This window comes from Pezoporus occidentalis, unplaced genomic scaffold (genome assembly GCF_034315485.1).
Source record: "Pezoporus occidentalis ecotype Australia unplaced genomic scaffold, CSIRO_AGI_Poc_V1 ctg83, whole genome shotgun sequence".
NCBI classification, from domain to species: Eukaryota; Metazoa; Chordata; class Aves; order Psittaciformes; family Psittacidae; genus Pezoporus; species Pezoporus occidentalis.
The window spans coordinates 4084541-4112478 of record NW_026916192.1 but is presented as its reverse complement, the minus strand read 5'-3'; the positions used below and the strand labels follow the sequence as shown (position 1 = coordinate 4112478).

Genomic DNA, 27938 nt, shown 5'->3' with positions numbered 1-27938 from the left:
CCCGATGGACTCGCCCACCCCGCCCCGTCCCACCCCTCCCTCCTTGAGCTGTGGCCACGCCCCCAGCCGGCTGGTTGCTATGGAGCAGCCATGACTCGCCGTGTGCGCCGGAAGTGCTTCTTATCTCCGGAAGTGTTTGTGCTGTGAGGAAGTGGACGCGGAAACGCTGCGGGTGGGGGAGCAAGATGGGATGCGATGGTGGCACCATCCCCAAGCGCCATGAGCTGGTCAAGGGACCCCGCAAAGTCGAGAAGGTTCGAGGGGGCTGCGGGGGGCGCTGCCGGGAGCGCGGCCTGGGCCGTCGGGCCGGCCTTGTGAGCCTAGGCCCTGCCCGCGGCCGATGAAGAGGCCTTGGGAGGGCCTGGTGAACGCCGCCCGGCTCGCTGAGGTTGGCGGTTGGCAACGGGGGGGAAAGCGCTTGTCTGCGGGTACCGCCTCTTGGTCTGCATCTATGGCGCTAGTGGCAGTTACAGCGGAGATCTGTGGCTGTCCTGGAGGGCTTTCCAGGCACGGGGCATTCTGCCTTCACCTAGAGGGGTGGTGTCTGATGGTAATGCTTCTAATAAGTAGTTTAATAGTGTGGCCAGACTGGGCCATTTCAGCATTCCATCTGCCTGTATTCTGAATGGTGCTTGGACTCTTTTTGGCTGATGTTTTAGGGTAATGAATATACAATGGTATCCTCTGTGCATATAGGTGGATGAAAGTTTGGGAAAATCTCACAAGAAGCATTAGAAAGTGTAGATAAACTTTGCGTGCTGGTGTAAAATAAGTAAATAAAATCCTTTTCCTCTCCACACCAGGCTATTGGAGTAGGTGTGAACCTCAGCCTTTCTTTTATGGCCTTATCTGTCATAAAATTTGTGGATTTAGACTGGAGGAGCAGGTAGCAGCCTAATATCCCCATATTTGCTTTTTTTTTTGCTATCTTGGTCCTTACAGGGAGTGGATCTGGTAGTTGACCCAGGCAGGGGGGAGATGAAGAATTAGAGGGAAGAGGGCAATGGAGAAAATGTGAAGACCAAAAAAGAATAAAGAGGGAAAGGGACAGGTGGAAGTGGCAAAAAATAGGAAATCTGAGTCAGATGAGGGAGATAGGTCCCCAGTCCCATAATGCGGGAAAAGTTAATAGAGGTAAACTCTCAAAGCTGATACTGAATTTTGCTAAAAAGATTTGCTAAACCTATTTAATGGGTAAGCTTTGAGTGTAGAAAGTAGGTTTGGTAAGATACCTGCAGATTTGATTAAAGCTCCAAGTATTACTTGATTTTTATGGTTAAGTAATTTGCAAATACAAAAGCTATTTTTAAATCAGAAGTATATTGTTTTTCCTTCAGGCTGACAAAAATGCTGAATTGGTGGCAAAATGGCACTACTGTGCTCTGAGTCAGGAGAAGTTGCGTCGCCCAATTGTGGCCTGTGAGCTGGGCAGGTATGAATGTTTCCTTATAGACCACTGTAATAAAAGGTGCTAATTTATTATTGAAAGAATGTTATGAGTATCAAATATGTTTACTAATTTTTTTTATATTACAGGTTGTATAATAAAGATGCCATCATTGAATTTTTGTTGGATAAGTCAGCTGATAAAACTCCTATGACAGCTGCATTACACATCAAGAGCATCAAGGTAAACAGGTTGTGTCAAATAGTGAAGAGTGCCATGAAAGTTAAAACATGCAACAAGACCTCAGTTTGCTTGTCTTCTTAGCATACACTAAAAGTGTTAAAAATAGCAAATCACGCTAAAAAAATCTTAGGGAATGTTATCATGGCTTAAGAATGATTATTAAATAGCTTAAGACTTACATTTTTGTTTTTCAGAATGTAACAGAACTAAAGCTTGCAGATAATCCAGCTTGGAGTGGTGATAAAGAGAGTATAAAAGGTGACAAATATGATGACATGCAGTCTGCACGCTTCATATGCCCAGTGGTGGGATTAGAAATGAATGGAAGACATAGGTCAGTATTGAAGTTTCTGGATTTTATTTTAAAAGTCATTACTGTGCTAAACGGAATATAGAGTAGGTAAAAATGTTTGAATTAATGGTGTTGCAAATCACATGTATGCTCAAGCCTTTGTGGGGAATATTTGTCTTCATTTCAAAAGGAGGGAGTTGAGACTGCTAAGTGTTCTGTCTTTTTATATTCAAGAGGAAAGATAAAAAGTTAACCCTTTCATAAATTAATTTATACATGCAATAAGGGAATACAGAGGGCAGTGTTTGCAGAGAAAAAGTGACTAAAAGTTGTTTGGGGGCTTTACTGTGTGCATCAACTGAAATTTTAGGTGCTTAAAAATGTATTTTTATTGTTGTTTCTCTGTGGAAACTTGCATAAATCTGAAAATCCCTGAAAGTTTTTAAAAAGAACTTAAAACATTATTTAAAATTAAATAGAAGATTTGGAAAACAGATTTTGCTTACATAAGAAATTGATAAAATTTTGTCTTTATAGATCAAAGGAAGTAACAGAAGACTATCTGGTGCTGAAATCCTGTTTACTTCTTAGTATTTGATGCCCGAGATACCTTTTTGCATTAAAGGAGAGGAGCACATAATAGGGAGGGCTGGTTATGTGAGTGGGAGATAATAAACACTTGAGTCTATGTACTGGATTCTGTACTGTGAGGATGGTGAGTCACTGGCACGGGTTTCCCAGAGAAGCTGTGGCTGCCTCATCCCTGGCAGTGTTCAAGGCCAGCTTGGCGCAACCTGCTCTAGTGGAAGGTGTCCCTGCCCATGGCAGGGGGTTGGAATTGGATGAGCTTCAAGGTCCCTTCTAACCCAAACCATCTGTGGTTCTGTGACCTGTATTGACCTATAGCAAATGTACCAAAACATCTCAAAGAGCATTTGTCTTGCTAAGATCCACTTGAGAGATTGTCGTAAACCCATGATGAGTTACACCGAGAATGAAATAACAAAATGTGTTATGGTTTAATCTATTTAAAGATGCCGATACTTTGATTAGCTGCAAGAATTTGTAAAGAAGTTGGCTGTGTCCTGCTAGCTCATTGCTGTGTTGTTTCTGTGTTAAATCAGCACTGAATAGGGCTTCTTAAAAACAATTGTATGTCTTGTCTTCTTCTCTTTGAAGGTTTTGCTTCTTGAGAAACTGTGGCTGTGTGTTCTCTGAACGTGCTCTCAGAGAAATTAAATCGGAAGTTTGTCATAAGGTGAGTTTTTCATTAGCTTTAGTAGCAGTAGGGTCACATCTGACCTCCACAGATAGATACACAGATACATACATATGAGTGTATGTGTATGTACGTATATATATATGTACATACACAGTTGCATTCACATCCACTATTGTAAAGCTTGTTTTTTTAATCTGAATTTTGTTGAGGGATGGATGTAACTTGATTATTCAATGCAGGAATCAGATGGTTTGGCTAGTCTGATGATCTTGTAAAAACTAAATGAATCCCACATGTTTTCTGGATTTCTTAAATAATCAGTATTTAGGACAGCCTCATGTTTGCATGTAAATGTTTTCACACATGTTGATTCTTCACAATATTCAGAAGGACACTTTTGGAAATAGTGAAGTGGATATAATATAACTTAGTCTGTCATCTTTTCATTACTGGACAATGGGGGACAATGCTGACTACCCTGGAGAACCCGTTTTAGTCCACATTTCCTTTGAGCAAAGTTGAAGAGTGATTTGGTAGATTTTTGGATATACACTGATGATGTTCTCGTTCTCCATTGGAACAAAGAAGGGACCAGAACTTTTCTAAATAAGATCATGGGGAACTGGTTGCTGTGTGTTCTGGTAACTTAACTGTTTATATCTAAAGTGCTAGTTAGCAGCATTCCCCCAGCACATTCTATGTTTATGCAGCAATGGGGCATATATAGTAAATTAACTGGAACTGGAATGAAGAAAAAAAATCATAATTGTCTGTTATACATATGCTAGAATTAGAGTTTTTAAAATTAATAAATAGAATCCTCTTGTGATCCATGCTCTTTCAAAGCACAAAAAAAGTAAATGCAGAATGTTGGAATGTTGTAGATTGCCATACGCACATTTTTACTGGTCCTACCCACTGTATTTTAAGAATTGCAGTATCGTTTTTGAAATGAAAAGCAACCTGAGATCCATGTGGACTACAGTATTACTCTTGCCACCTTCTGTCTGCCAGTGTGTGCCCAGACGCCCAGCCCTAGGTGCCCCTGCCACGTCTGGACATAGAGGCATTATGTGACTTCAGAGAGCAACATGATGAGAGTAGTTAAAAAAGAATTTAACTACTGTATTTGCTTGTTTATGCTGTGTTTTCCGTTCTTTTCAGCTAGCAGAATCTCTTTTCACTTCATCCCAGTGGATGAGGTTTATAGCATGGATATAAACTAAAGAAGTGTCAGTCTAAGAGCTGTGTGCCAGTTCTCCACTACGAGAAAGCTCTTTCAAAACAAGATATTCTTGTGCATTAATTTTGTCTGTGAGCCTACAGAGCACTCCTGATAGTCTGCTAAATTGTAAACAGCAAGTTTCCCAAAGGACTCTATCAAACAGATGCTGTAGTGATGCAATGAAAACATCCACCAGAGAATACAGATACCCAGCAGCCCAAACAACAGTTCTGCTCATATACCTTAAACGAGATCTTCTGAACTAGATAATGAGCATATATTTACATGCTACAAGGTGCATATCACAAAACGTTGTGCTTTGTGAAACTAGGTTGCTCCCTTTGCAGGCTGCCTGGCTTCACTCATGGAAATGCTTACTACTTTGTGGGAAGCCCCACAGACCAGACAGTTTTCTCACTGCTCAGTTTTCTTCTCAGGATTTTTTCTGTTGCAGCTCATACAAGAAATAGAGCAATCTGTTTGCGCAGTGATATGCAGGTCACAAAGTAAGTGTTCAGGAAAAAGCTGAATTCATATAAACATTTTGTCTTGTTCAAGGAAATGGAAAACACCGAGATGAAGAATTCAGCATTTCTGTAGTACTAGATTTGAAAGGCTTTATGGAGTCTAGGTACAGGGAGGATGAAGCAGTCTTTCTATTGGAGTTCTCTTTAAAAAAAAAAAAACCACATTTTGCCTCCACAGAAACTTACATAAAGAGCTGACAATATTAAATACATGTATTTATCTGCTTTACTGGAATTGTTAAAAAGACTGTACTGGTACTAGGGCATGGCACAAGAATGTGAAACTGTCATGGGTGGAGGACTTTTAGTGAGGCAACTGTAATTGTATGAGGCCTTTTTCTAAGTGATGTGCCTCCCTTGGAAGTAAACTGTTCTTTCTCACTTCACATCTTAAGTAGCAATATACTGAAGGATTCAAGTTGAAAAAAAATAACGCTAAAGTGAGAAACCCTAAGGCAAGCAAACAGTCAGACACTGTAGCGGTGTTGAGGGAGGCTTTGAAGGGTCTTGCCAAAATACTAAACTCCCTGGCCAAAGACTTTTTGAAAGAGCAATGAGAATGTTTTTATGGTGTTTTATGTTGGAGAGTGAGCTTGTTAGATGAAGTAAGTGCTTGGGACAAATTCTGAAGCTTCTAACTGTTTAGACTGAAAAAGAGCTTTTTCTAAAACACAGCAACTTATGAGTAGAAAGAAAATATGGAATACCTGTTTACACAGAAGCATAGTTTGTTTGAGCCATGTTTTTGAGGTTTTGTACAGCAAGAAGAAAAAATGTTAACTCTGTACCAAGTCACATGCTAAAATGTGCAGGACAGGGCTTCCAATCAGCAGAAAGGGAAACAACTTTGATTCCAGATAAGAATTTGGTGCTATATATTCTGCACAGAAGCCCTGAAGATAGTAGTTTTCTGCTGTCTCTTGCTTCCTATGCTTCAGGAAGAATTACATGCGACATGGCAATTGAAACTTGTACTTTTGAATAGGACATTCTTGCCTATTGTTAATTCTCCAACAGACTACTAAATGAAAAAAAAACAGCAAGACTGTTTCTACTTGCTCTTTTTGTGTTTGATGGGATCTTGAAGGCTGTAAGTTAGTGCTAATCTCTGTTGGTCCATTGATTTTGGTGGGGCCCAAAGTGATTAAATGTTTTAGAATTTCTGTTCTAACTGGCTTCCTGGTTCTTCCATGGGCAGTCTTTGGTGCCTGCTTGTTTGGAAGTTGCTGTTTGACAAAGTTATGCCTGTGGAAATGATGCAGTGAAAGAAGTGCCTAGGAGTGCATGGATGGCATCTATTTAACTTCATGTTTTGAGGTTCAAAAAAGCCACTGTTGCCAATTGTTAGTGTTGAGTCCCCTGTCTAAGAAGTTACAATTGCTGTAGTATGCTAGAGGTAGTTTGGAGATGGGACAGTGGTTATTGAATCTGCAGTGGAAGCCCTCTGGGGAGTCACTCTGGAAGTTAAGGAAAAGATTACATTTTAAAACATAATTCCTTACATCACTTGAAATTTATTTTAGAATTGTTTTCGGAGTCAACAGACTCTTAATACACACTTGAAATAGTACCCTAACTATTAAAGTCTGCCATATAAAACAATCACATGTTTAACTTAGATACAGAGCTATTGAACATGTGCTTTTTGAAACAGAAATTATGTATGCGTCTTTCAGATAGAGAGTAATGTGTATGCAGTATGTTACAGAGCACAGTGTTTCCTTGAACAAAGTCACTTTGACACTGCTCTTAGATCAATAGTCACCAAAAGTTAGTAAACATTGGCTGCTGAGATCTAAAAGTTGGTTGATATAACACGTACAGAACTCTGTGAATGATTTTTATGTATGTTTAAATGCTTTCAGCTTTTGACAGTTTTATTAATTTGTTTACCATTGTTAGAAGTAAAAATTATCTCAAGACTATAATGTGGTCATGGTCACTCAGTTTAATGTGTAGAATACTGCTTCTTAATGATTGACAGTGGGGTGGTTCAGTTATGTATTTTCTGGGGGTTTATAGATGTAAAATTCTGTCTAAGATACAAAATCCTTTAGGAAAAGTGGATCACACTCCAGTGTGGTCAGACTGATCTGGGCAAATTCATACCTAAATTATATTTTAAGAGGGCTATTTGTGCAGATGTTTTTTCCCAGTTTGACTTGTTCAGTTTCTGCAAAATAAGCCCATGTTATAGAGCACCTTGTTACTGACTTTATCCTTCTAATTCAGTTCAGAAGCTATACACAACAATTGTTCTGTGTGATGCTGATGAAAGGTAAAAGCTAGATACTGCATTTGCTGCGCTTTGGAAGACAGCATGGAGTGGATTAATGCTGGCAGTGCCCTTCTGTGGGTTGGGAGTGGTTTGGAGATTAATTATGAATATTGCTATGATTAATACATGCCAGAGACCCATTAGCTTCACTAATGGTTTTTACAGGGGCTCTCCACAAGCTCAGTGTGAGCATGCTGCCTGGCTCTTTTTCGCCTTTCTTTTTTATTCCTTGTATTTCCTGGCATAAAAAAGGCATCTCCAGCAGTATTTAGCAACAGAATAAGTCCTGAATTATACATGAAACTGAATACCGGCCTTTGGGTTGATATTATAAGTTTTTGTAACTAACTAGATTTATTTATTCTGGATAAATAGAAAGACCAGATGGGCTTTCTTTAGGTTAAAGTTCATTTGGAAGAAATTTATATTTCTGGGAAATTCGTGTGGGAAAATGAGCAGTGCAGTTCCAGGAACCTGGGAATAAGTTTGTAGTAGGAAGCTTTCATGTTCTATTGCTGGGTTATTTGTTGATTTGTTTGTTTGTTTGTTTGTTTGTTTGTTTGTTTTGGAAAAATGCTTAATCTGTAAGTCAGTTTTCTTGTAAAAATTGACTGATGTTTTGGATGCATGTTGAAGCTTACATCTAAATTGCTCCTAGACCTGTATTAATACCTTGTATTTTCTAATCAAGTGAGCTTATAAGTAACAGGCTATATTTTATTAGTTGCCATCAGAGTTCAAGCAAAATAGCTAGTAGTTTATTTGGGTTTGCTGGAATGATACTTTCATCTGCATTCTCACGAAAATGCTTCTAAAGGGAGATGAACAGTTTGAAACAACTTGTCACAATTCAGGTTTCTCCTAGTCTCCTTCTGTCAGTATCTCCTAACTAAAGACTTTTGGAGACAGGGTGTAGAGATGGTCTTATAAGACTTTTAATCCTGTGGAAGAGTTGTTATATTGTAGAAAAGACCAGCACCTATATCCTGTTTCCTTAAATCCCCCATCTTTTTGGCTTGGTGTCCTTCATAGTCTTGAAGAGGCAGGAGCAGCTCTTGCCTGGAAAAGGGCTGATCCTTGTTCATTGCTGTTCCCTGATTATGCCTATGTTGTGTATTGAAAAGCACTTCCTTAGTATAGACCAGCAAGTGCTGCTTTTGGTCTGCAGAAGGTTTGGGAAATGATATGCCTGTCCCAGTGTTATTTCCAGTTGTTGCAGACTTGTTGCAAGGTCAGGGAAGTTTGATTTCCCTCATGTACACTGGGGTTGAAAGACTGCTTTCACTCCATTTTCGTTTGTTCCCTGGTCTCAACTTTCCTATGTCTACTTGCCCTAAGCCCCTGCAGAGCTTACAGAACAGGGACTTAAAGGATCGCAGGACCTCTACTACTGTTCTGGCGCGCGCGCACACACACACACCCCCCTTTACATTAGGAGTAAAGCCTGACCAGGGCAGGAGTGATGTTGCCATGCTACACAATGAAATTAAGAGATGCAGCTGGCCATGGAAAAAAGGAAAAAAGAGGGGAGAGAGAGACACAAACCAACAAAAAATCCTCAGTGAAATGGGCTGTGTCTGAAACCAGCTGTCACTTGCATATCTACAAGCTCTGAAATTTTAGTTATTCAGAATAATCTGGTTCCTAATACATACAATAGACATGACTTTAATTTGTGCTTTTATCTTTGTTCGGTCTTGCATCCATTTTATTGTTTTCATACTGGTTAGTCCTTTTTTTGCCAAGGACACAAGGAACATGCATTTTTCCAGTTAAATGTATCACTTAAAGGATTATGAAATTCCCCCTTGTCTTTAGTAAATTATAGATTCAGACACGTCATTTTCTTTGAGAATTAACCCATTAATTGTAGCTGTTTATCTTACTGTAATAAATAAGAACTGTTTATTTCACTGGCAAGCTGGTAGTACAGTATTGTACTTATGCTATAATGCACAGAGTGAAGTCTATGGCTAAGAATGTTAACATTTCTGTCAGTATTTTGAACGCTTGTTTAGATGTTAGTTAAGCTCAAACATTCAGCTTCATGTTGAAGTAGTTCTCTTCCTGAAAACGCCAGTGATCTTCGATGGGGACTTCTGCCTGGTGCAGTACTTTAAGCCTATAGCGTCTCTCTAGGCAGTCCATAACAAGTGGGTATGTTGCAGGCTCAAATTTGTTGGCAAACAGATGAGGTGACTCTATAATCCACTGCAAATCCCCTAGTCCATAGACACAAATGTCTCTGATGTAATGACCTGCAAAGACAAACTGAAGTTATCTGAAAGCAGCAGAAAGTTGAACAGAATAATAGTATTGCTCTGTAGTGTTATTAACAGAACTTTTTGATTTCACATAGAGCATCACAAAAATATATCTGTAGGATAATGCTAGATCTTAAACATAGAGGCAAGAGTTTGCTTTTGTATTTTACACCAATGGGTATGTCACTTCCAGCTCTGCTTAATACTGTGTTTTGTAGTTGGACATGGTGAAGTTCTGATCTACTGCTATTTGGATACCTGTTTAACCATGCAGTACTTTACTGTGCTGAGTTGAGACAGTTAAACATTTTGTGGTTTTGCATGTGGTCAGCACTGTTCTTTATTATTGTTCCAATTGAAGAAGATTTAATCCAATGTTGATGAAAATGCCTGGCAGGCATGCCTGTCAGAAAAACCCCTATCCTTCGCTGAAAACCGATCGGTCAAGTTAATGCATTGGTAATCGGAGGTTGAAAGCAAGTTGTCAGTATATGGATACTGTGACAGTCTTTACAAGAATATGTCAGAAGCTGGATACACTGGAGTAAGGCGGCTTTCAGTTTTGATACTTCCAAAATAAGTTACATGTGACCAGTGAGGCACATTTAATACCCCGTTTAAAGCATAATGTGTAATTTGCCATTAATGCTGATCAGTGAGTCACATTTGAGTTCATTACTGAAATTCACATTACCTTTGCAGCCTTTGTGTATGGTTCCTTCTTGATCTTTCCATTTAATGGCTCGTATGTTTCCTTCCCAGTCTGCATGTGGTGTAGCCCCTGGAGCATCTTTAAAAACATAAAGTTCTGATAAGATTTCTTTCTACTTATTAGAGGGAAAATTCTCACTGCTGAAGACTTAACTGTAGTCATGTTCAGTATTTATTTACAGATATTTGCATCATTCTCAGCTTTATGAGTTTTAATTCCTTGAGAGCAAGAGCTTTCCTGTAACAAAACCCCCTCCTTTTTAATCAACATTATTCTAGCTAATGGTCTGCATGTTAAGTAGTACTTTTATGGAATCAGGCTTTGTTTCTTGGCTGTCAGATGTGACTTTTTGAAAGGGCAGCATCAAGGCTGAAGAAATTACCATGTTTATGCAATGTGACTCAGTTAAGCGGTGGTGTTAAGCTCTGAATTGGAGCTCACTAGCTCTCCATATCAGAGGCCTTACAGTGCTGTTGCTCCAGGGGTTATGCATAGTAGAAGTAACATACATCTTACCATTTAAGCGATTCAGTGTGACCCAGTAGTGTTCATCCGGGCTGTACGTGTCTCTTGACCATTCAAGCAAATCTTTTGCACGTGCATCAGTCAGTGTAAACTCTACAAATTCTTTAGTGAGTATGTAGTAAGCACTACCAAAATATATAGTCAAATTATATGGAGGTTTAGCTTTTGTATTCTTTGTTGGATACACGTATGACATTCCAGAATGTACATACTCCTTGTAACTAACTTGTGTCCTATGTTTCATATGAAGTGGTTGAACTACCCCAGGAGTCATATTTTTACCATTCCATTTACTTTTAATGTATTGTATAATGTCTTTGTTTGTTTTAATGGGATAATCTTGCCCACATAGATTAATAACATAATTCCACTGAATTTTGGAACGAACTAGATCTCTCATGCAGTTAATATCAGCTTGTAATCTTGAAAATCCTGCATAAACAACATTTTCTCTTTTTGAGGAAAGAAAAATATTTTCAAAACAATTGACAATGTTTTGAACAGCAGCTTTATAATCCTGTGATGACTTCTCATCAACATGTATGCAGTAAATATTCTGAGGCATATAAATAGCTCTTAGCAGCTTTACAAACATTTCCAGCTCCTTGTGAATTGTAATAATGTATGCCAAGGAGAAATTCCCTTCTTCGTCTGACAGTGGTCTTGTGATAAAATGCAGTGTCTTCAAAACCACAGAGCAGTTGCATGAAGTCTGAATGCAGCTGAGTATTTTAGGTTGGTAGGTATTCTGACAAGAGTTTCCAATTTTAAAGGCAGCAGTTTTCCCTGCAAAAAGAGCTGAACAAAGCTCATCCGGGTAAAATCCACACTCTGCTATATTTGCATTAAATTTTTGTTCATTTGGCCCTTCAGAAAGTATATCCTTCAGGTAGATGAAAGTGTAGATGAACATGCAGACAGCAATGCAGAGTAAAAATCCTGATTTTGTTGCATCGAGTGGGTTCATCTTCTATTTTCCAGATACTGTCTTCTCATTGTAGTTGAATTAAGTGTTCAGTTTATCTGAAAGAAAAAGTGAGATAGAAAGATGGAGAGAACCTTTTATAATTTATTAATAGGTGACATGTTAGTGATGTATCTAAATGTTGAGATTACTCTTTCCAGTTACTAGGAGGAACTCTGTGTGCCCATACTCATGCTGCAGTGTACTCAGCCCTTGGATATGGTACTTGCAGAGCCATGAAGCAGTCTTTCTAGGACAAACAAAATTATCCAAAGAACCAAAAATGGCTTTTTATGTTTCATTAGTTGATCAAGGAGGAGGGCTAATCCATTGGATACAGCCTTCTCCTCTAAGGCCAGGTATGTCTCAGTGGGTGAGTCCAGTGATGTGGGTTGGTCAAGGTCTAGCTTTAGAACAGGGCAGATGTGTGAGCACTGTGTGCTGGAGGACAGCTGCTGCTGAGATTTCCTGAAGGCCTAAGAAACCTTAAGTTCTCCCAGAGGACCAGAATTAAATAAATTAAATCAGCAAAAAAATTATTAAACAAGCAAAAGGAAGAGACTAAAATGTAATCCACAAAATACACTGGGTTTTATCTTTATGCAGGCAGCAAATGTGATTTATTTTTTTTCTCTGCCATCTTTGTATTAGTGCTTTGGAAAACAGAACATGGCAGACAATCATTTCTTATTTTTAGCATGTGTGCATATCGAGAGTTAAGTGCATCACTGCCAGGGTTAACATTGAGATAACTGTAGTTTACATCAGTATAGGCACAGGAGTTTTTCCACTGTGATTTTTTTTTTTTTTTTTTTTTTTTTTCTCCTCATGTTTACCTTATTGAAAGTCAGAAGAATGAGAGTGCAGCGGTACTAAATCCCACAGCAGTTACATGGAGGCTTTATCCTTGAAGCATTTGGTGTAGAACTTCCTAGAGAAAATACCACGGGTGGAGGAAGGGTTCAACTGCCATTAATTGTAAGAGTTAAATTAAGACATTATTTTTCTTTGCTCAGTGAATTTATTTACTGTATTTCACCTGTAAACGTTTCATGCTTTGCAGCTATCAACATCACAACATACTTGGTTTTACATAGGGAAAGAGAGCAATCTGCGTTTATAAAGAGTGCTGTTGTGGTTAGAAGGCTCTGGGGTTTTCATTAGAAAGAAGAAGATGATAATTCTTTTAATGAAAACTCAGTATACATCAGTCTTAGAAGCTTGAAAATAAAGAGGGCATTTTAGTTTAAGTAGTAGAAATGAGACATGGAGTTCAAAAAGCATTAAGAATACAGCATTTGAACCAAAGAATGGATACTCTGTATTACCACAATTTTAAAATCTTATTAGGCTTTTGGGAAAGAATGTATTTATTTAATTGTCCTTACTGGTATGCACTGGATTTCATGCTGGAAGAATGCCTCTTTTCCACTTGGCATTCCAGAAAGTGGAGTTGAATGTTAGGTGGAGGGTTCATCCATTTTGCCTGTATGTTCTGTCAGTACTGCTCATCAGTCTGTGTTGGATGAATAGGCCAAAGAAAAACATTAGGAAATCAGGTCCCAGAAGAATGTATTTTTCTTCATGGCTCCCAAGGGATACATTTACTGGGTAAACAAGCTTGATGTGAGTCTTTGATTCCTTTGAAGAAAAGCTTCAGCAGATCAAATCCATGTCAACCTTTTGGTATTGTGCAGAAAGGAGGAGAAAAGGAATGCCACCAAAAGGTGAAAGCCAGGGGTTTGCAGTAAAAATGACGTACGCCAGTGCTGTGGCCTGCTACCAGCTGACTGCCGGAGCCAAGAATAGATTTGCATATGGCCATGATGTGCCCAGTGGCAGAAGTTGGGAAGAGGGAGTGTCTGTTCGGGAAGCACAGATTTTCATGGAGTCAGAAAAACTAATTCCAGGAGGAGCATTGAGGTTGCTCTGAATTAATGAATGTGATGAGATCCCTATGGTATGTCACAGGGAATGTTCATTCTGGACATAAAAATTACACTGAAGGCACTGGGCAGCTGTAGAAATAACGGGGACTTTATACCCACTTAGAATATAGAACATCTGTACATGATGATGTACATGAGCATGCTCATCGTTTTTTTTCCTTAAATACATCTTTGTGGACAGGTTGCAGAGGATAGTTCCCTGGGGAATCAAGCTGTTTGTATCATACACTTAGATTTTTTTATTACCCTTCAGGTAATAGCTTCCAGGGATCTTTCAGGTTGTTAAGTGTTTACTATGGATTTTTCCTATTGAACCATGAGGTGTTGAGAAGCTGTATTTTGCATGGCAGCATGAAAGTACACAAACACCATGCTATCAGGTAGGAAGAAATAATTCCTTCTCCAGTGTTAATATGTTTCTGGGGAACGACTAAATGAGGAAGCCTTGTCTATGAGAACAGAACTTGACATCTTTTAGCCGCAAGATGTATTATAGAATGAAAGCATTGATTTTTCTGTTTTTACCAGATCTAGAGCTAGAATTGGTGCTGTTAGTCCAATTGCATTTGAAATTTGCCACTTAGAAGAATCCTTTAGCCCCTATGCTGTTGTTTCCTGTCAAGGACTACACTACTGTATTTCTGTATTTCTTCCTGCCCTTGAAGAGCAAGGTGTCATACTGTTGAGCATATCCACTGTCCAGACATAATCCAGTCTGTGATATCTTGCCTTTTAAATTTTATTATGCAAGAGTGCCATTATAGGTATTTATTGTTATCAGAATGCATTTGAAACTCAACCTTTTCTATGTTACAGACATTTTCTAAATCTGGAGGGTGAAGTTGTCTTAATTTTTAGAAGTGCTGAGAGTAGTGGCTGACACTGTAGGGATTTTCAAGCAACTTCGTGATTGCTGTTATGGATATTACTTAACAGAAAATTGTTGTTATGCTAAGCTCTTCCACCTCAATTAAATAGGTAAACTGGAGAAAAGTAGAATTACGTTTATGCCTGAAAAGAAGCCTGTGAAATATCTCAGTTAATCCAGACCCCATTAGCTGTGTACTTTGCTCCGCAGTTCACAGTAGCAAATCATTTTACATTTTGCAGTTCCTTCCTGCCACAGTGTTTTGGGCTGGATTATTTCACCTCTAAATACTCTATTTTGCCTGTACTCTTTGTATTTGCTTAATATTAAAGCTTAGATTAAAATGTAAGCTTTGTATTTGCTTAATATTAAAGCTTAGTTTAAATTGTAGTTCTTAAAGCTTCATAATTCAGTGAACCAAACAATTTAGGAATACATCATTTTTTTTAAAAATGGCTAAAATGTATTAACTGCTCCTTCCCAAATATTTTATGTCTGTTTTTTGTCTGAAAGGGGTTTATACAGGCATTAGTATAAACATTTTATGAAGAGGTGAATACTAATTTGGTCCTTTAAAATCTAAATGTTAAAAGTCAGCGCTTTTAACTGCTTTTTACTTTGCATTTTTGCTTCAGCCTGGGGAAGTGTGCTGAGCCTGCTTCTGTGTTGTGATATATCAAGTAAAACAAAATTTCTTCATCAAACCTAATTAACCCTGCCTTAGAAATGTAACATTATTCTTCCTTAAAAATAGTGTATTGGTGTTTACTGGTATATACTCAACAGATTTATAGAGCTTTTTCCTGTCATTGGTTTTTTTTTTCATTGTGTATTTGACTTTATAACAGTTCCAAACAAGTACTATGAAAGCTATTTAAACCCTTGAGTTAGAGGGTATAAAAATGAAGTTGAACAGAGCATAACAAGTATTCCTAAGTACTGTGATTTTTATAATGCAAACGACACCAGTAGTAATGACCTCCATCATACACTACCTCTATGACAAAGTAAAAAAGAAATGAAGTATTAACCTTATGGCAGAGTTGAGTATTTTAAGTGAAATAATTAAATATTTCTATAAATATAATAAATATTTCTGAAGTGAAAATATTTGCTGATTTACAAAAATAAAAATGTGTTTTAATAGAGGAATAGTAGAAATCTGAAGCTCTGCAATCTAATTTATCCAGTCTTACCTTGTATGAAATTAGCCAGGAGACGGCAGCATCATAAAAATAAATGGAGAGTCCCATTGTCCTTCAGCAGAATTCAGACGGTGTTCTTCATTCTGTCGCTTGTGTGGGGATCTGGTGTAAGTGAAAGGGGTTAAACATTAACGGGAATGTTTTCATTTAGGGCTTCATCTGGCTTCCCGCAATGCTTAGCATATTTATTCTGCAGTAATGCTGTTTGGCTTCAGAAATTTCCTCTGCTTCACAGTAATGAGTAAAAACTTTAGCTTCTCTAAATTCTGTTGCCACTCTTTCTCAGACAGCCTTTAAAGGACCGAAATCAGACTTTCAAATATGTAGAGTACATTGCTGATGATTATAAATAGTATTGCCTTACCTCAGAGGCTTTAACCTCTGCACTGCTAACCGAGCATGCTGGCTGATGAGAACTGGGAAAGAAACAGCCCTCTCCTCCTCCCCCGAGTTCTTAACTGTTTGCTTGCTGAAACTTTCCAGTTTGCAGCAAATAAATATAGCAAAGAAATGCCTTTGGTCATTTCTAGTAGTTGGAAGCTTAAAAGATAAATGAAATGCCTCATTCTGAAACAGAATAATACTACTTTTATAAAGATTTTTAGTAAGTGAAAGGCTTTTAATAAGTGAAAAGTTAGCATCTGAAATTTGCTGGAATTGGGAACGTTTGGAGTTTTGGAAGCAAGTAAGAAGGCTGGTGTATTTTGGACATGTTCCGATAAAAATAGCATGTTGGTCAGAAATAGAGAGAAAACCTCGAAGTAAATTAAGGCACAGCTGCAGGTGTGGCAGTTACAACATTGTCATTGACTCTTGGGGAAGCTCTGTGAATAGAGGCTTCTGCTTGGACAGTGTTTTTGTAGGAGATGCTACAACTGCTGCATGAAAGTTTGTGTTCTGTGAATTAGTATGTAGGAGACTTTCCACTTCTCCCAAGTTATCATTTAGTCTTTGACCCATTGTATGTCTGAGTAGGGTGGCAGTGTCGAAAATTGTGTTTGTCAAATATTGTACTACTGTAAACATCTAGATATACAAAGATATTTGCCTGCTTATTTGTAAGTCAATTTGTAATGAATGGAGTAGTCATGGGTGGAACTACATCTTAGATGCTGTACCAAAAAACTCCTAAATTCACTGTCAAAAGTAGTTGGCCTCAAAAAATGAAGTACAGTTACTGTCTTATGTAGCTGAAATTTAAGAGACAAATGTAAACTTTAGAATTCAGGAAATCATTTTAAACTAAGATTTCATTATTACTAACAAAAGTCATGTGTTTTATTCTCTGAGAAAGGTAAGCAACTATCCTACCAGATTAAAATGACTTGAAATTTAGGTCTTCATTATTTGAAAAAGTAATTTAGCTATCTCTTTTACTAGTTTAAAAGATTAGATTTATGTCAAAATTAATATCTCCTTTACAGCTCATAATACCTTGAATCTTATAAGTTTACGCCTTTGGGTTGTTTTCTGGTTTTTGGGTTTGTGTTTTTTAAAGTTGATATTGTGTGTGTGTGTGTGTGTGTGTGTGTGTGTGTGTATGTGTATACACATGGGATGATATGTAGGGTATGTAAATTTATGACTATCAGACTTCGGAGACTTCTTGATCATATTTGAACAGCCTTTAATTCCGTGATGCGAGCATGTTAAGCCATTTAGATATAAACAATTTTGAATGCACTTTTATAATTGGACTCTGGAAGGCCTTTTAGACAACATCCTTGCTGCTTGTTCAGCATCTCCTTCAGATAACATCCCACTCTTCTTCAGTTACAGACCGAATCTTGCATTCAGATCTGCAAGCTGCTGGTCTAATGCTTTTGTCCATTCCTGAGTAGTCTCCAAGTTCAGTCTCATTTAGAAATATCTTCTATTAAAGTGCTACAAAAACATAAAGGAACTACAGCGGGTACCTTCCTATGTAGTTAATGTCCCAATATAAACAAGGTACAGCAAGGGAGACCCTGTGATATCAAACATACACCCCAGAAGACTTTAACCTGAAGGAGCAATCTTTCTAAATTTGCAAAACTGACCACTTGTGTTCAGATTCATTTTGAAACAAATTTAAATACATTTTAAAATCCATATTTAAAATTAAATACATATTTAAATACATTTAAATAAATGTGTTCATCACTGCAGACTGCAGTCAAAGCACTGTCCCTATGTCCTTTCATTTGTTTAATTCCTACTGCAAACCTTTGTTTAGAAAACAGAAGAGTAGTGACAGAGGTGGGGTTATTAACTGATCTTCCACATTAACAGAAAGCTTCTGGATTTAACAAAATAACAAAAAAAAAAGGAAAAAGAAATTGAGATCTTAGAAAATGTTATAGTCAATGTACTGACTTTGCCAACTGATCAAAAATGTGCACAGTGAAACATTTGTGTCTTCAATCATAAAGCAAATGGGGAATTACATGAACCACATTACATGCATTATCCAGATTAATTACAAATATACTTTGAAACTTGGCAGAGTCTAATAGATCAGATGACTGACAGTGAGGTAGCAAGGCTGGGTTAATGAATAATGCTGCTTTTATGACCCCTTTTCATCCCCAGAGTCATTTAAAAAATAATCTTTTAAATAGAAAAAAAGTCCAAACAAACCAGGTTTTGCTGTCTAGTGTTGGGGAGAAAAATTCCCTCATGCTGTCTGCTCGACATGCAGAGGAATAACACCTTTGTCATTGTTCCTAGTCAATGCAGAGGAATAACACCTTTGTCATTGTTCCTAGTCAATATAAAGAAACTGCTCCTGTCAAATGTTACTCCTTATGTTGAAAGACAAATTCACGGCATAACACTTAGGTCTTTATGAAATGCATTCATAACTAAAACAATATTTCAAAGTAATTTAGTGTTTTGCTTTTACCTATGGGGTTCAGAAAATTGAGTAGATTGTAGATAGGAGTACTTTGTTTAATCTAGTCACTGTACATTTCATGCTAGTAAGACAAGGAACCCATGGATGGAAAATACACAATGGGACCTTTCCTTTAAAAAAAAATAATAATAATTAAAAGTGTTGGTACTCATAATGAAATAATTTGCAATTTTTGTTACTAATGGAACAGGCTTTGGACAAGAACAAAATATTTTCCTATATATTTTTCTTATAGAGTTTGCTGTGCAGATTGATATGTGAGCTGCTTTTAAATTGGTTATCAAAAGTTCATGATTCACTTGTAAGATGAGTATTTATTCTACTTTTCAAGAAGGAATGCTGCCAATTGGTATTATTTTGCTCTGTGGTAAAATCAACTGAGATTTTTCCCTTTGACGTTTTAAGTGAGAAGACATGTTAGACTGTATTAAAACAGAACTATTGGAAAAGACACAGCGGCAAGTGGAAGGGCTGGAGATCTCCTTGGAGAGCTTAAGCACAGTATTAATTCTAGCAAAGGTCAGCCAGCATACAGACCTTAAAAGTAATACTGGTTTTGTCCATTTTTTTTTCCTTTAAGTGTGGTGTTCCCTTTCAAGAGGAAGATGTGATTATCCTTAATGGCAATAAAGAAGATGTGGAAGTATTGAAGAAAAGAATGGAGGATAGAAGACTTAAAAGTAAATTAGAAAAGGTAATATTTTTACATGTTGTTTAAAACAAAATTGAAACAGTTCTTGCCTGTAATGCGGTCTGCTCTTAGATTGCATAGTTTTGCTAACCTTTGTGCAGATGGAAGGATTTACTCAGTGAGCTGTGTTGTATCAGTGCTACTTTTTAAAGTAATGGGATTGTGAGCATATTTTGCTAATAGCTTATTGAAGTTGTATGTACTGAAACTGTCTTGAATAGCGAGCAGTGTGTAGTGCTATGAAGATCACAGAATTCAATGCCAGCTATGCTTCAGGTCTTTCTTGAAAGTTCTTTCTTGAAACGAATAGAGATTGTATTAGTTAATTCTAGTAATGAGCAAAATCTTAACCTGATGGCAGGTTATTAGTTGTTTGCTCTCAAAGTATCCTCTGAGGCCAATGTCAGAAACAATACTGGGGTATGTAGATTCCTGGTCTGATTCTGTAAGACCACTGCTGGGAAATTTTTACATACTTTGTGGTTCTTAAAGTCCTGGGTGATTACTGGTGATGCTACTTCCTGCCGCAATGTCGAGGTCTTTGCATTTATTTTTGGTTTCAATCTGATGAGGCAAAATGCCATGTAAATAAAGTTGCTGATCTACTCAATGCACTACTGTGTACTACTCTGTGAAGTAGTAGTTGTTTTGTGGTACAGTACTGTCAAATGAAAGTTCTGCATAAGGGACTTCTTTCAACATTTTTGTGGTGTTCTGAACTGGCATTGCTGCTCTGGAGGATGACAGAGCAAGCAAAAAGTCAGTGTTGACTCAGTCCAGAGTGCAGGCATATTTGGTTGACTCTCAAGAGCATGAATCTGACACTTTCAGCCACAGAGACTTTAGATGGAGGTCCATCATCTCATCCCTATTACTGCACTTAATTTTGCCTGCCTGTAGGATTAGATGGCATACAAATGTTTTCCTGGATTGTTTTGAGTCAAATACTTGTTTAATTTCCTATGAGCACATAATTCCTTCGTGTCATGGGGTCTTTATACATCAATACACCGTCACTGGGCCTGGGCAATGCAACAAAAGAATGGTTACCCATACAAGTTCTGCTATTCTTTTTCCTCTGTGTTTATAGCCTCTGCATTTAGTATCCTATAGGTTTTTGCATAAAAGCAGTACTGTAAATCTCGTGCTGTCTCTTCAGATGTTTGTGGGGTTTTTATTCCCAGTACTTTATAATTAAATGTTTTAAAGAATTTTACAGATAATTTGATGATAGAATATTGGAGATCTGAGTAGATGAGTAATCAGCCCCAAAAGCAGTGGTTGGTTGTGCTCAATTTTCATTAGGAAGGTAGCCCTGACAAAGCAATGATAGCTTTGGTTCAAGTAAATTGGAATAGTCTGAAAGCTGGAACAAAGCTTACACGCAACAAAGAAGTACCACCTAAGTGTGGTGTCCAGTTCTCTTTTACAGTGTTGGCGTGGTCACTTATGGTGGCAGACAAAAGGAAATCATGCTTTGGCCTGAATATACCTTGGCTGAATATGCAAATATTTTGTGTTTGCTTAGTGGAGGCTTACAGTACAGGCAGGTACAGTATTTGCAAATCTCTCAGCAGGTGTCTTGCATTTCATCCTCAAGTTTTCAAGGTTTTTTTGCAGTTCTGCCTTCCTTGCTGCACAAGCTGATGTTTTTGCAGCTAGAACCAGTCTTCTCTGCTGTCACTGGCACTATTCACTTTAATCCAAGATCTGTGAGCTGCAGTCCTGATATTGGAAGACAGTTTCTAGTTTTGGGTCTGTTGGCACTGCTGTTCAGGTGTCTTCCTCCGTTCCTTTTGGCAAGGAGAGAAAGGGGACCAACTGTATTTGGAGCATGAAGTACAAACTCGTTTCATTCATACTCATGACACAAATTATAAGGAAGGCACAGCTTGCACTAGTGTAAAAATTTATTCAAGCTCAACTATGTCATATTATAATGAAATACATATAATGTATATATACTTCTATATAATATATATGCATACATATGTTTAAAATCTCATAATTCAGGTGCCAGCTACTGGAGGTAACTTTGTAAAGCACCCTGAAAAGAGGTTTTTCATGTGCACTGGAGGATCAGGAGATGAAAGTTTGCTTTTTAGAATAGCAGCCCTCTGCCACCACCTTCTGGCTAAGCTTTGCAGCAACGTGTGGTACAGCATTATTTTTCCCTCAAGCATTAACCATATTCTTGGCAGCTTGGCTTTTGCTAATTTTTATAACACAATTTATTTATTCTCTTTGAGTTTGTGCAGCTTTCTTGACATATGTACACCATTCCGAATGTATACAGTCATCTTTTGTAATAACAGTGCCAATGACTGCTTTAACACATCTTTTTCAGCTTGGCATTTATGTCATCAAAGCCATTAATGGGATTCTTGTTGCTGTTGTTTGGGGTTTTGTGTGCTTTAATCTGGACAAATATAAATTAACTTGGAAAATCTGGTTCACAGATGCTTTTAAAAATTTTAGATTAACTATTTGCATCTTCCCAAGTAATCCTGCAGCAAAGGCCCCAGTTACTGAAAGTTACTAGCAGGAGGTTTTGTGTTAACTAAATGAAATTAAGTGGATATGAGATGCAGGATTATTCTGGTTTTGTGTTTTGTTTTTATTTTTAATTGAAAAATCATAGAATCACAGAATGGTTTGGGTTGAAAAAGACCTTAATATCATGTAGTTCCAACCCCCCTGCCACAACCAGGGATGCCTTACACTGGACCATATCACCCAACCTGGTCTTGGACACTGCCATGGACGGAGCATTTACCACTTCCGTGGGCAACCTGTTCCAATGCCTCAGCACCCTCACAGTAAAGAACTTCTTCCTTATATCTGACCTGGACTTCCCCTGTTTCAGTTTGAACCCATCACCCTTGTACTATTGCTACAGTTCCAGAGTCTCTCCCCAGCATCCTTGTAGGCCCCCTTCAGATACTGGAAGGCTGCTCTGAGGTCTCCTTGCAGCTTCTCCAGGCTGAACAGCCCCAGCTTTCTCAGCTTGTCTTCATATGGGATGTGCTTCAGCCCCTCATCATTCTCATGGCCTCCTCTGGACTTGCTCCAGCAGCTCCATGTCCTTCTTATGTTGTTGTTTCCAGTTAACTGTTCTGTTTAATGTCATTCAATTTACTGTCCTGCCATGTGGGTTCAGAGTATCAGATTACCTTAATGATAACACCCTCCCCTGCAAAGCATACAAACCAAAATACTGCATCCAGACAGTTTAGTTTTGGCCTGCAGAATGTTCTTTAAGGTAACTTCAAGGTTCCCAAGGTTATTATTTTTTCATATAGAAATAATGCAAAAGTGTGGATCAGTATGGTGGAAGGAAAATTTCTGACGTGTAAGACATAAAAATGTAACACCTGAAGTTGTGTGTCTATCAAATACAAGTTTGGAATTGTATATCCTTTTGGTACGTTACCAGATTTCTGTTTGTGTTGTTTCAGAAATCAAAGAAATCCAAGTCAGCAGAATCAGCTTCTCAGCAAGGTACCACTGAAGGTAAAGTCACAGCTCCAAATTCTGTGTAGCCTTCTGAGTTGTGAAGCAGATTCATGATCCCTCTTTTTTTTTTTTTCTCTCATAGATTCTCCAGGTCCGTCAAAGGCTAAGGATGGAAAGGACTGTATCAGTTCCAGTTCTGGGGAAAAGAGGCAGGTTACCCTCACCAAAAGTTCAGGTTGGTGTTTCTTCTTCAATCTAAGTTTGAAAAACCTGGGAAAACAAATAGTTCTGTTTTGAAAAAAAAAAAACACTGCAGGAGAGATCCTTCTCTGGCTATTTTGTACCATAGTTTTGAGAAGCTACCTGCTCACTTCTTGTCTTCAGGGCAGCCATGATGTCATGGCTCAGTTTTTCAAAGAACCCCCTCTTTCAGAAGTCTGAAAGTGTGCCTTTCCAAGCTGAAGTAGGAAGTTGCCTTGTGAACATGCACAGATCTCCTTGTTCAATAGAAACTATACTCAGTTTAAGTCTTTGTTAGAGCTTTGCTTTAAAATCTGTGAAATCTACAACACTGACTCTGCAGAAAGTGTATAATGGCTGCTGTTTGTCTGGTTTTCCATATTCTGCACAGTTTGCCTTTGTCCCACCTGCTGTCTATCATCCATCCTATACTCTGAGTAAATAATTCACAGAGTAGGGACTAACTTCTTGTTATAGTCCTAAAACAACAGGTTCTCTGCTTGTGCTTGTGACTGGCAAGTGCTGTAGTGATGCAGATAACTAATAAAAATAATAAATACTTTTCACCACAGTGTATCTTTTATTTTTTTCACTCTGAAACCAGCCAGATCTTCTTGTCTATGTCATTCCAATATTACTTTAAATTGGTGGGAACCAACTTGAATAAATGAGATTAGAGATTCTTACTTACACAGTGGTATAGTCGAGGGTTTGGTATATATCTGTTTTATTAGCTAGGAGGTAGCGTGAGGAGAATTGGTAGTTTTCCTAAAGTACAAGTGGTCAAGAAATCTGTTATGGTAGTTTATTTCAGTGAAGTGTATTAAAATGTCCCAAGCTAACAGCTTGACCTTTAGTCCTCCATTTTAGCAGTGGAATGTAACTTTGGGACGTACTGATGTACTTATGCACCTCATGCAGCTATGAGTAAACTCTGCAGTCCTGTAGTCCAGAGAATGGTGCCCTCTCTCTATGAGATTACAGAAATTATGTCATTTAATGTCTCCAGTGTTTTCATTCAGAACTATAGGAATGGGTCCATTTTTAAAGTCAATATGAGCTTTCCACGTGGAGTATTCAGTTATGTACATAACAGCCACAGAAAAATTCAGTTTGAAGAAACTAAGAATATTTAAACAATGAACTGTAAATAAACTATGTGAGCAGCTGGGAGAATTTCCATCAGAAATGCCTTACCTGCTCCCTTCTGTCAGTTCTTATAAAGGATAGACTTCTAAGAATATTGCATTCCAGAGTATTGCTCTTGAATATTTAGAAACCTAGTAATTCTAATAATAGTTTATGTATCTTTGTCTTCCAAGAGTGTAAAAGAAAACATATGCCTTTTGAAATGTCAGGTAAATAATTTATGTTTCTGGCAGCAGTTATATTGGCCAGCAAGAGGTTAAGAGGAGAGAAGGGAAAATAAAGGAAGATCTGTGAATTGAGGAATGCCAGTAGCATAGGAATTAATTTGTGAACATGGCACCCTAAGGTTTCTGGACTTGCAGCATGCATATTCATTCTTTCAGATCCAGTATTTGGTAATTCTTTCCAGACAATTGTTGGTGACATTAAAAGCAGCATTCTCCAAAAATAAAAAGGGTCTGATCTATGATGATTCAGGATTGCGCATACAATTCCTCTGACTCCATGCAGAAATCAGAGATAAATCTGTTTTCAGACAGGCTCCCTACTAGCTCTTTACATGCTGTTTTGCCAGAGTTGAAGTAAATATGTTGAGTTTCTGCAGACTTTTATGTATTCACTTCTTTGTGCAAGAGATGGCATGTTCTTTTTAAAATAGTCCTTCAACTTTGGAAAACATTTAACAGTTGTTAAGAAGAGGTTGGGGGAGCGGGGGTGTAGCAATAGATGTAATACACTGAGAGAGATTGTATCAGAAACAGAGGGATGGGCATTTTCCTATCCCAAATATGAAATTATGCAGGCCATTGTTATTGGTCATAAATGACTCTGCAAAGAATAAAGGGAGGAGAAAGATTCCCTGGGGACAGTATGTCATAAGTTTAGCTTTTGTCATTTGATAGCTAATTTCTAAATAATACTTCAGGGTGGTGGAATACTTTCATGTTTCTTAAGACAACAGTTCAGAGCCATTTTTCATGTAGAGGGATAAATGTCAATACTGCATTACAGTGCAAGGGATTTACACAAGTAGGAAAGAATTCCTCCCTCTCCAAGATTTCTAAATGCATTTTGAGCAATTCTAAAAGCTATGAACATACTTGGTGTTGACTATGGTTATGGGATATATTTGCAATCGCCCTGAAAAATGTATATACTTAATCTCTGCACGCATTATTTTTTAATACCTTTTTCCATCATTATTTAAATACTTTTATTGGTTGTAAGCTTTTAAGCCTGCTTCATTCTACTCCTTTCTCTCTGTCAGATAATGGAAATTCATCTGTCCCAGGAAAAGTCAATAAGGCTTCTGCTACTACTACGAAGAGATCCATTGCGGACAGTGAGAAGTCTGAAGCATACAAATCTATTTTTACATCGCATAGCTCAGCAAAGCGTTCAAAGGAAGAGTGTTCCAATTGGGTTACTCACACAGCATACTGCTTCTGAAATAATGATGAGCCTGAATGTAACATTCATTACTGCTTTTCTTCCCTAAGGCTTTTTCTATAACTGATACAGAACTTTTGTTGTAATCTGATGCTATCTGGGATTATGCAGTTTGTAAACTGTTTATAAACTTATGGATAACTAGCAAACTTGCATTAGTTGCAGCTTCTATTACGTAAGAAATAGATCCCCAGAACCCATGCTGTATCAGCAGACCTGATTCTAAAATGGATTATCTGCACATAAATTTTTCTTCTCCCAGTTGGATGCTGTCATTCTTACTCACAGCAGCTAGTGTCCTCAGTAATAACAGTGAGAGGAGGAGGATCTGCCTACTGTCCTCTTGTGTTATCAGAATCAAGAAATTATTGGGGTTGGAAGGGACCTTAAAGATCATCCCGTTCCAACTGCCTGCCACGGGCAGCAACCTCTTTGTCTGCAGACCAGGTTGCTGAAAGCCCCATCCAGCTAGGCCTTTAACAACTTCTTTGGGCAGCCTGTTCCTCGCCACCCTCACAGGAAACAATTCCTGCCTCATATTTGATATTTGCTGCAACTACAATTATAGTTTTCAATGTATTAGTACAGAAATTCACATTTTTTGTAACTTTCTGACAGCTAACTAGGTAGAGCTAGTATGTTTCTTAAAGGTTCTATAAGTATTTTCAAGTAATTTGCCTTTTGATGGAGTACATGAATGGATAATAATGAAACTGTTTGTACAGCATTCTTCTTGTACATGTTGTTGTAGGCTGTTTTTAATAACCAAGTATTCCCTTGTAAATCGTTATCTACAAAGATGAGCCTGCGATAGCTTTCTGGGGTTTCCCCAGAAAGGTTTTGAGGGTTTTCTTTTTGGGTGTGTGTTTTAAAGTTAGAATTACCAGGTGTGAGCTTTCTTTTTTTCAGAGGATCAGAATACAATGGAACAAACTTATGAGTTTCCTTATTTTTCTGCTGAAACAGTAAGGTTCTGTGTAACTCTGAGGAGCAATTTGCCATTTTGAATTTGGCAGCTTACATGAAAATACAAGCATTTGCACAGGGTGAGAGAGAAATGAGTGGTGACAGAACAGGAACAGGCAGATCTCAACTGGCTTTTTAGGGAGAAATAAGTGGGCACCAGTGTCAGGGGAATCAAATCCACTGGTGACTGATGGAGGGAACCGTGCCAGGCTGGATTAGCTTTTGCAAACGTTTCTCTTGCACTTTGCAGGCAACTGAAATGTGCTGCTTTCACATCTGTAGCACACATTTCTGACATAAAACTCTTACCAGGAAGCAACGACTGCTTGTTACAGGAAGATGCTAGGTGTAGTACTTGCTCAGTTTTGCTTTTATATTTATACTTTTGATCCCTGAGATGTTGATTTAAATGAAACTTGCTCTTGTTGTGTGACCATAATGCTTCATTGTCAGTTGAACTGATAGACAAGTGCTTATTTGGTCAGTGCTACAACAGAATAACTTTTTATGGGCTTTCCTTTGCCCCTTGTATTCTTAGCTATTTTCCAAAGGCAGGAATTCTTTTAAAATGTTAATGTTCCATAGCAATTCCATAGCAGCTGAATATTTAAATCCAATAATAATGACATGAAATGACCAGAGAGAGGGATGGAACCCTTTCACCTTCCTCTCTTCCTCTGTTAAAATACGCTTTTATAATCTTGGCACAAACTAACCAGAATAGAAATGCAGAAAGTAGGAGGCTTGTAAAACCACTGCATGATGTTACATTGTTACCTTGTGCATGAAAATGATTCATTATCCTCATAATTTATGTTTAAAACTGTCCCCATTTCTAATTGGCAATAGTGAATTGCAGGTTCAAATGCTGTGTTTAGTTGTGTAGGTGGTCTCCATGATTCAGGTGTGTTGAATGAAACTGCTAGGATTTTATTATTATTTTGATAAGTATAATTAAAAATTGGCTTGTTGCAGAATTTGTATGGTGGTAAGCAGTTTTGGTTTCCGACGATGGGAATGCCTATATACCTCACATCAAACAGTTTGAGGTTTACTTGAGCTTCCAGGAAGCACTCAGCCATGGTTTGTATGCGTGTCTAATAATCAGCTTTGTTCTCCTTGTTCTGTATTCTTTTCTACTTCATTATTAACCTTTATTAGTTGTTAGTTACAGATAATGAAATTACTACACTAAAAGATATACTGTAGTAAGGCCTTCTTTTGCAGTCTAATTCTGTTTTGACAATACATGTTAAAGTCCTATTAGTGCTTTATAGGAATGCATTATTCTTCTGTTTAAATCGGTTGTAAATCCTAAGAGGAATTAACTTAATTCTTGTGATCAAGCTATTACTTTGCTAAAGAATACAACACAACATAATATGCAGTTTTGTTTCCCTTTTCTTGATAATGTGTTAGGCAAAGTCCAG

General features: G+C 37.9%; 2 protein-coding genes across 7 annotated transcripts; one reads left to right on the top strand and one right to left on the bottom strand.

Moving 5' to 3' along the window:
- The first annotated feature begins 108 nt into the window (after positions 1-108).
- RTF2 (replication termination factor 2) lies at positions 109-27895 on the top strand. Of its 3 annotated transcripts, none has more exons than XM_062604018.1 (9): positions 109-254; positions 1338-1432; positions 1537-1630; positions 1825-1964; positions 3102-3180; positions 19138-19251; positions 22707-22749; positions 22847-22939; positions 25361-27895. In XM_062604018.1, the coding sequence occupies exons 1-9, from the start codon at positions 186-188 to the stop codon at positions 25540-25542; spliced, it is 909 nt and encodes a 302-aa protein (XP_062460002.1). In that variant the 5' UTR covers positions 109-185; the 3' UTR covers positions 25543-27895. The 3 variants fall into 3 exon arrangements, with proteins under 3 accessions (XP_062460002.1, XP_062460000.1, XP_062460001.1); XM_062604016.1 differs by having other exon boundaries at positions 22707-22761; XM_062604017.1 differs by lacking the exon at positions 22707-22749.
- On the bottom strand, positions 8854-16100 carry LOC134156175 (beta-1,3-galactosyl-O-glycosyl-glycoprotein beta-1,6-N-acetylglucosaminyltransferase 7-like). 4 transcript variants are annotated; one of them, XM_062604012.1, is made up of 7 exons: positions 16026-16100; positions 15653-15763; positions 13028-13155; positions 12476-12570; positions 10667-11698; positions 10133-10228; positions 8854-9432 (listed from the first exon to the last, which is right to left on the bottom strand). In XM_062604012.1, exons 5-7 carry the CDS (start codon positions 11640-11642, stop codon positions 9206-9208), a joined length of 1299 nt encoding a protein of 432 aa, XP_062459996.1. In that variant the 5' UTR covers positions 11643-11698; positions 12476-12570; positions 13028-13155; positions 15653-15763; positions 16026-16100; the 3' UTR covers positions 8854-9205. The 4 variants fall into 4 exon arrangements, with proteins under 4 accessions (XP_062459996.1, XP_062459999.1, XP_062459997.1 ...); XM_062604015.1 differs by lacking the exons at positions 12476-12570; positions 13028-13155; XM_062604013.1 differs by lacking the exon at positions 12476-12570 and having other exon boundaries at positions 15653-16078.
- Positions 27896-27938: the final 43 nt, after the last annotated feature.

Excerpts from the sequence above, each read along its gene's own strand:
- LOC134156175 (XM_062604012.1), bottom strand. The coding sequence starts at position 11,642 with ATGAACCCACTCGATGCAACAAAATCAGGATTTTTACTCTGCATTGCT. Across the intron at positions 10,229-10,666 it reads CACACTGAATCGCTTAAATG|ATGCTCCAGGGGCTACACCA; the intron begins GTAAGATGTATG and ends ATGTTTTTAAAG. Across the intron at positions 9,433-10,132 it reads CATACACAAAGGCTGCAAAG|GTCATTACATCAGAGACATT; the intron begins GTAATGTGAATT and ends TTGTCTTTGCAG.
- RTF2 (XM_062604016.1), top strand. The coding sequence starts at position 186 with ATGGGATGCGATGGTGGCACCATCCCCAAGCGCCATGAGCTGGTCAAG. Across the intron at positions 1,631-1,824 it reads TACACATCAAGAGCATCAAG|AATGTAACAGAACTAAAGCT; the intron begins GTAAACAGGTTG and ends TTTGTTTTTCAG. Across the intron at positions 22,940-25,360 it reads TACCCTCACCAAAAGTTCAG|ATAATGGAAATTCATCTGTC; the intron begins GTTGGTGTTTCT and ends TCTCTCTGTCAG.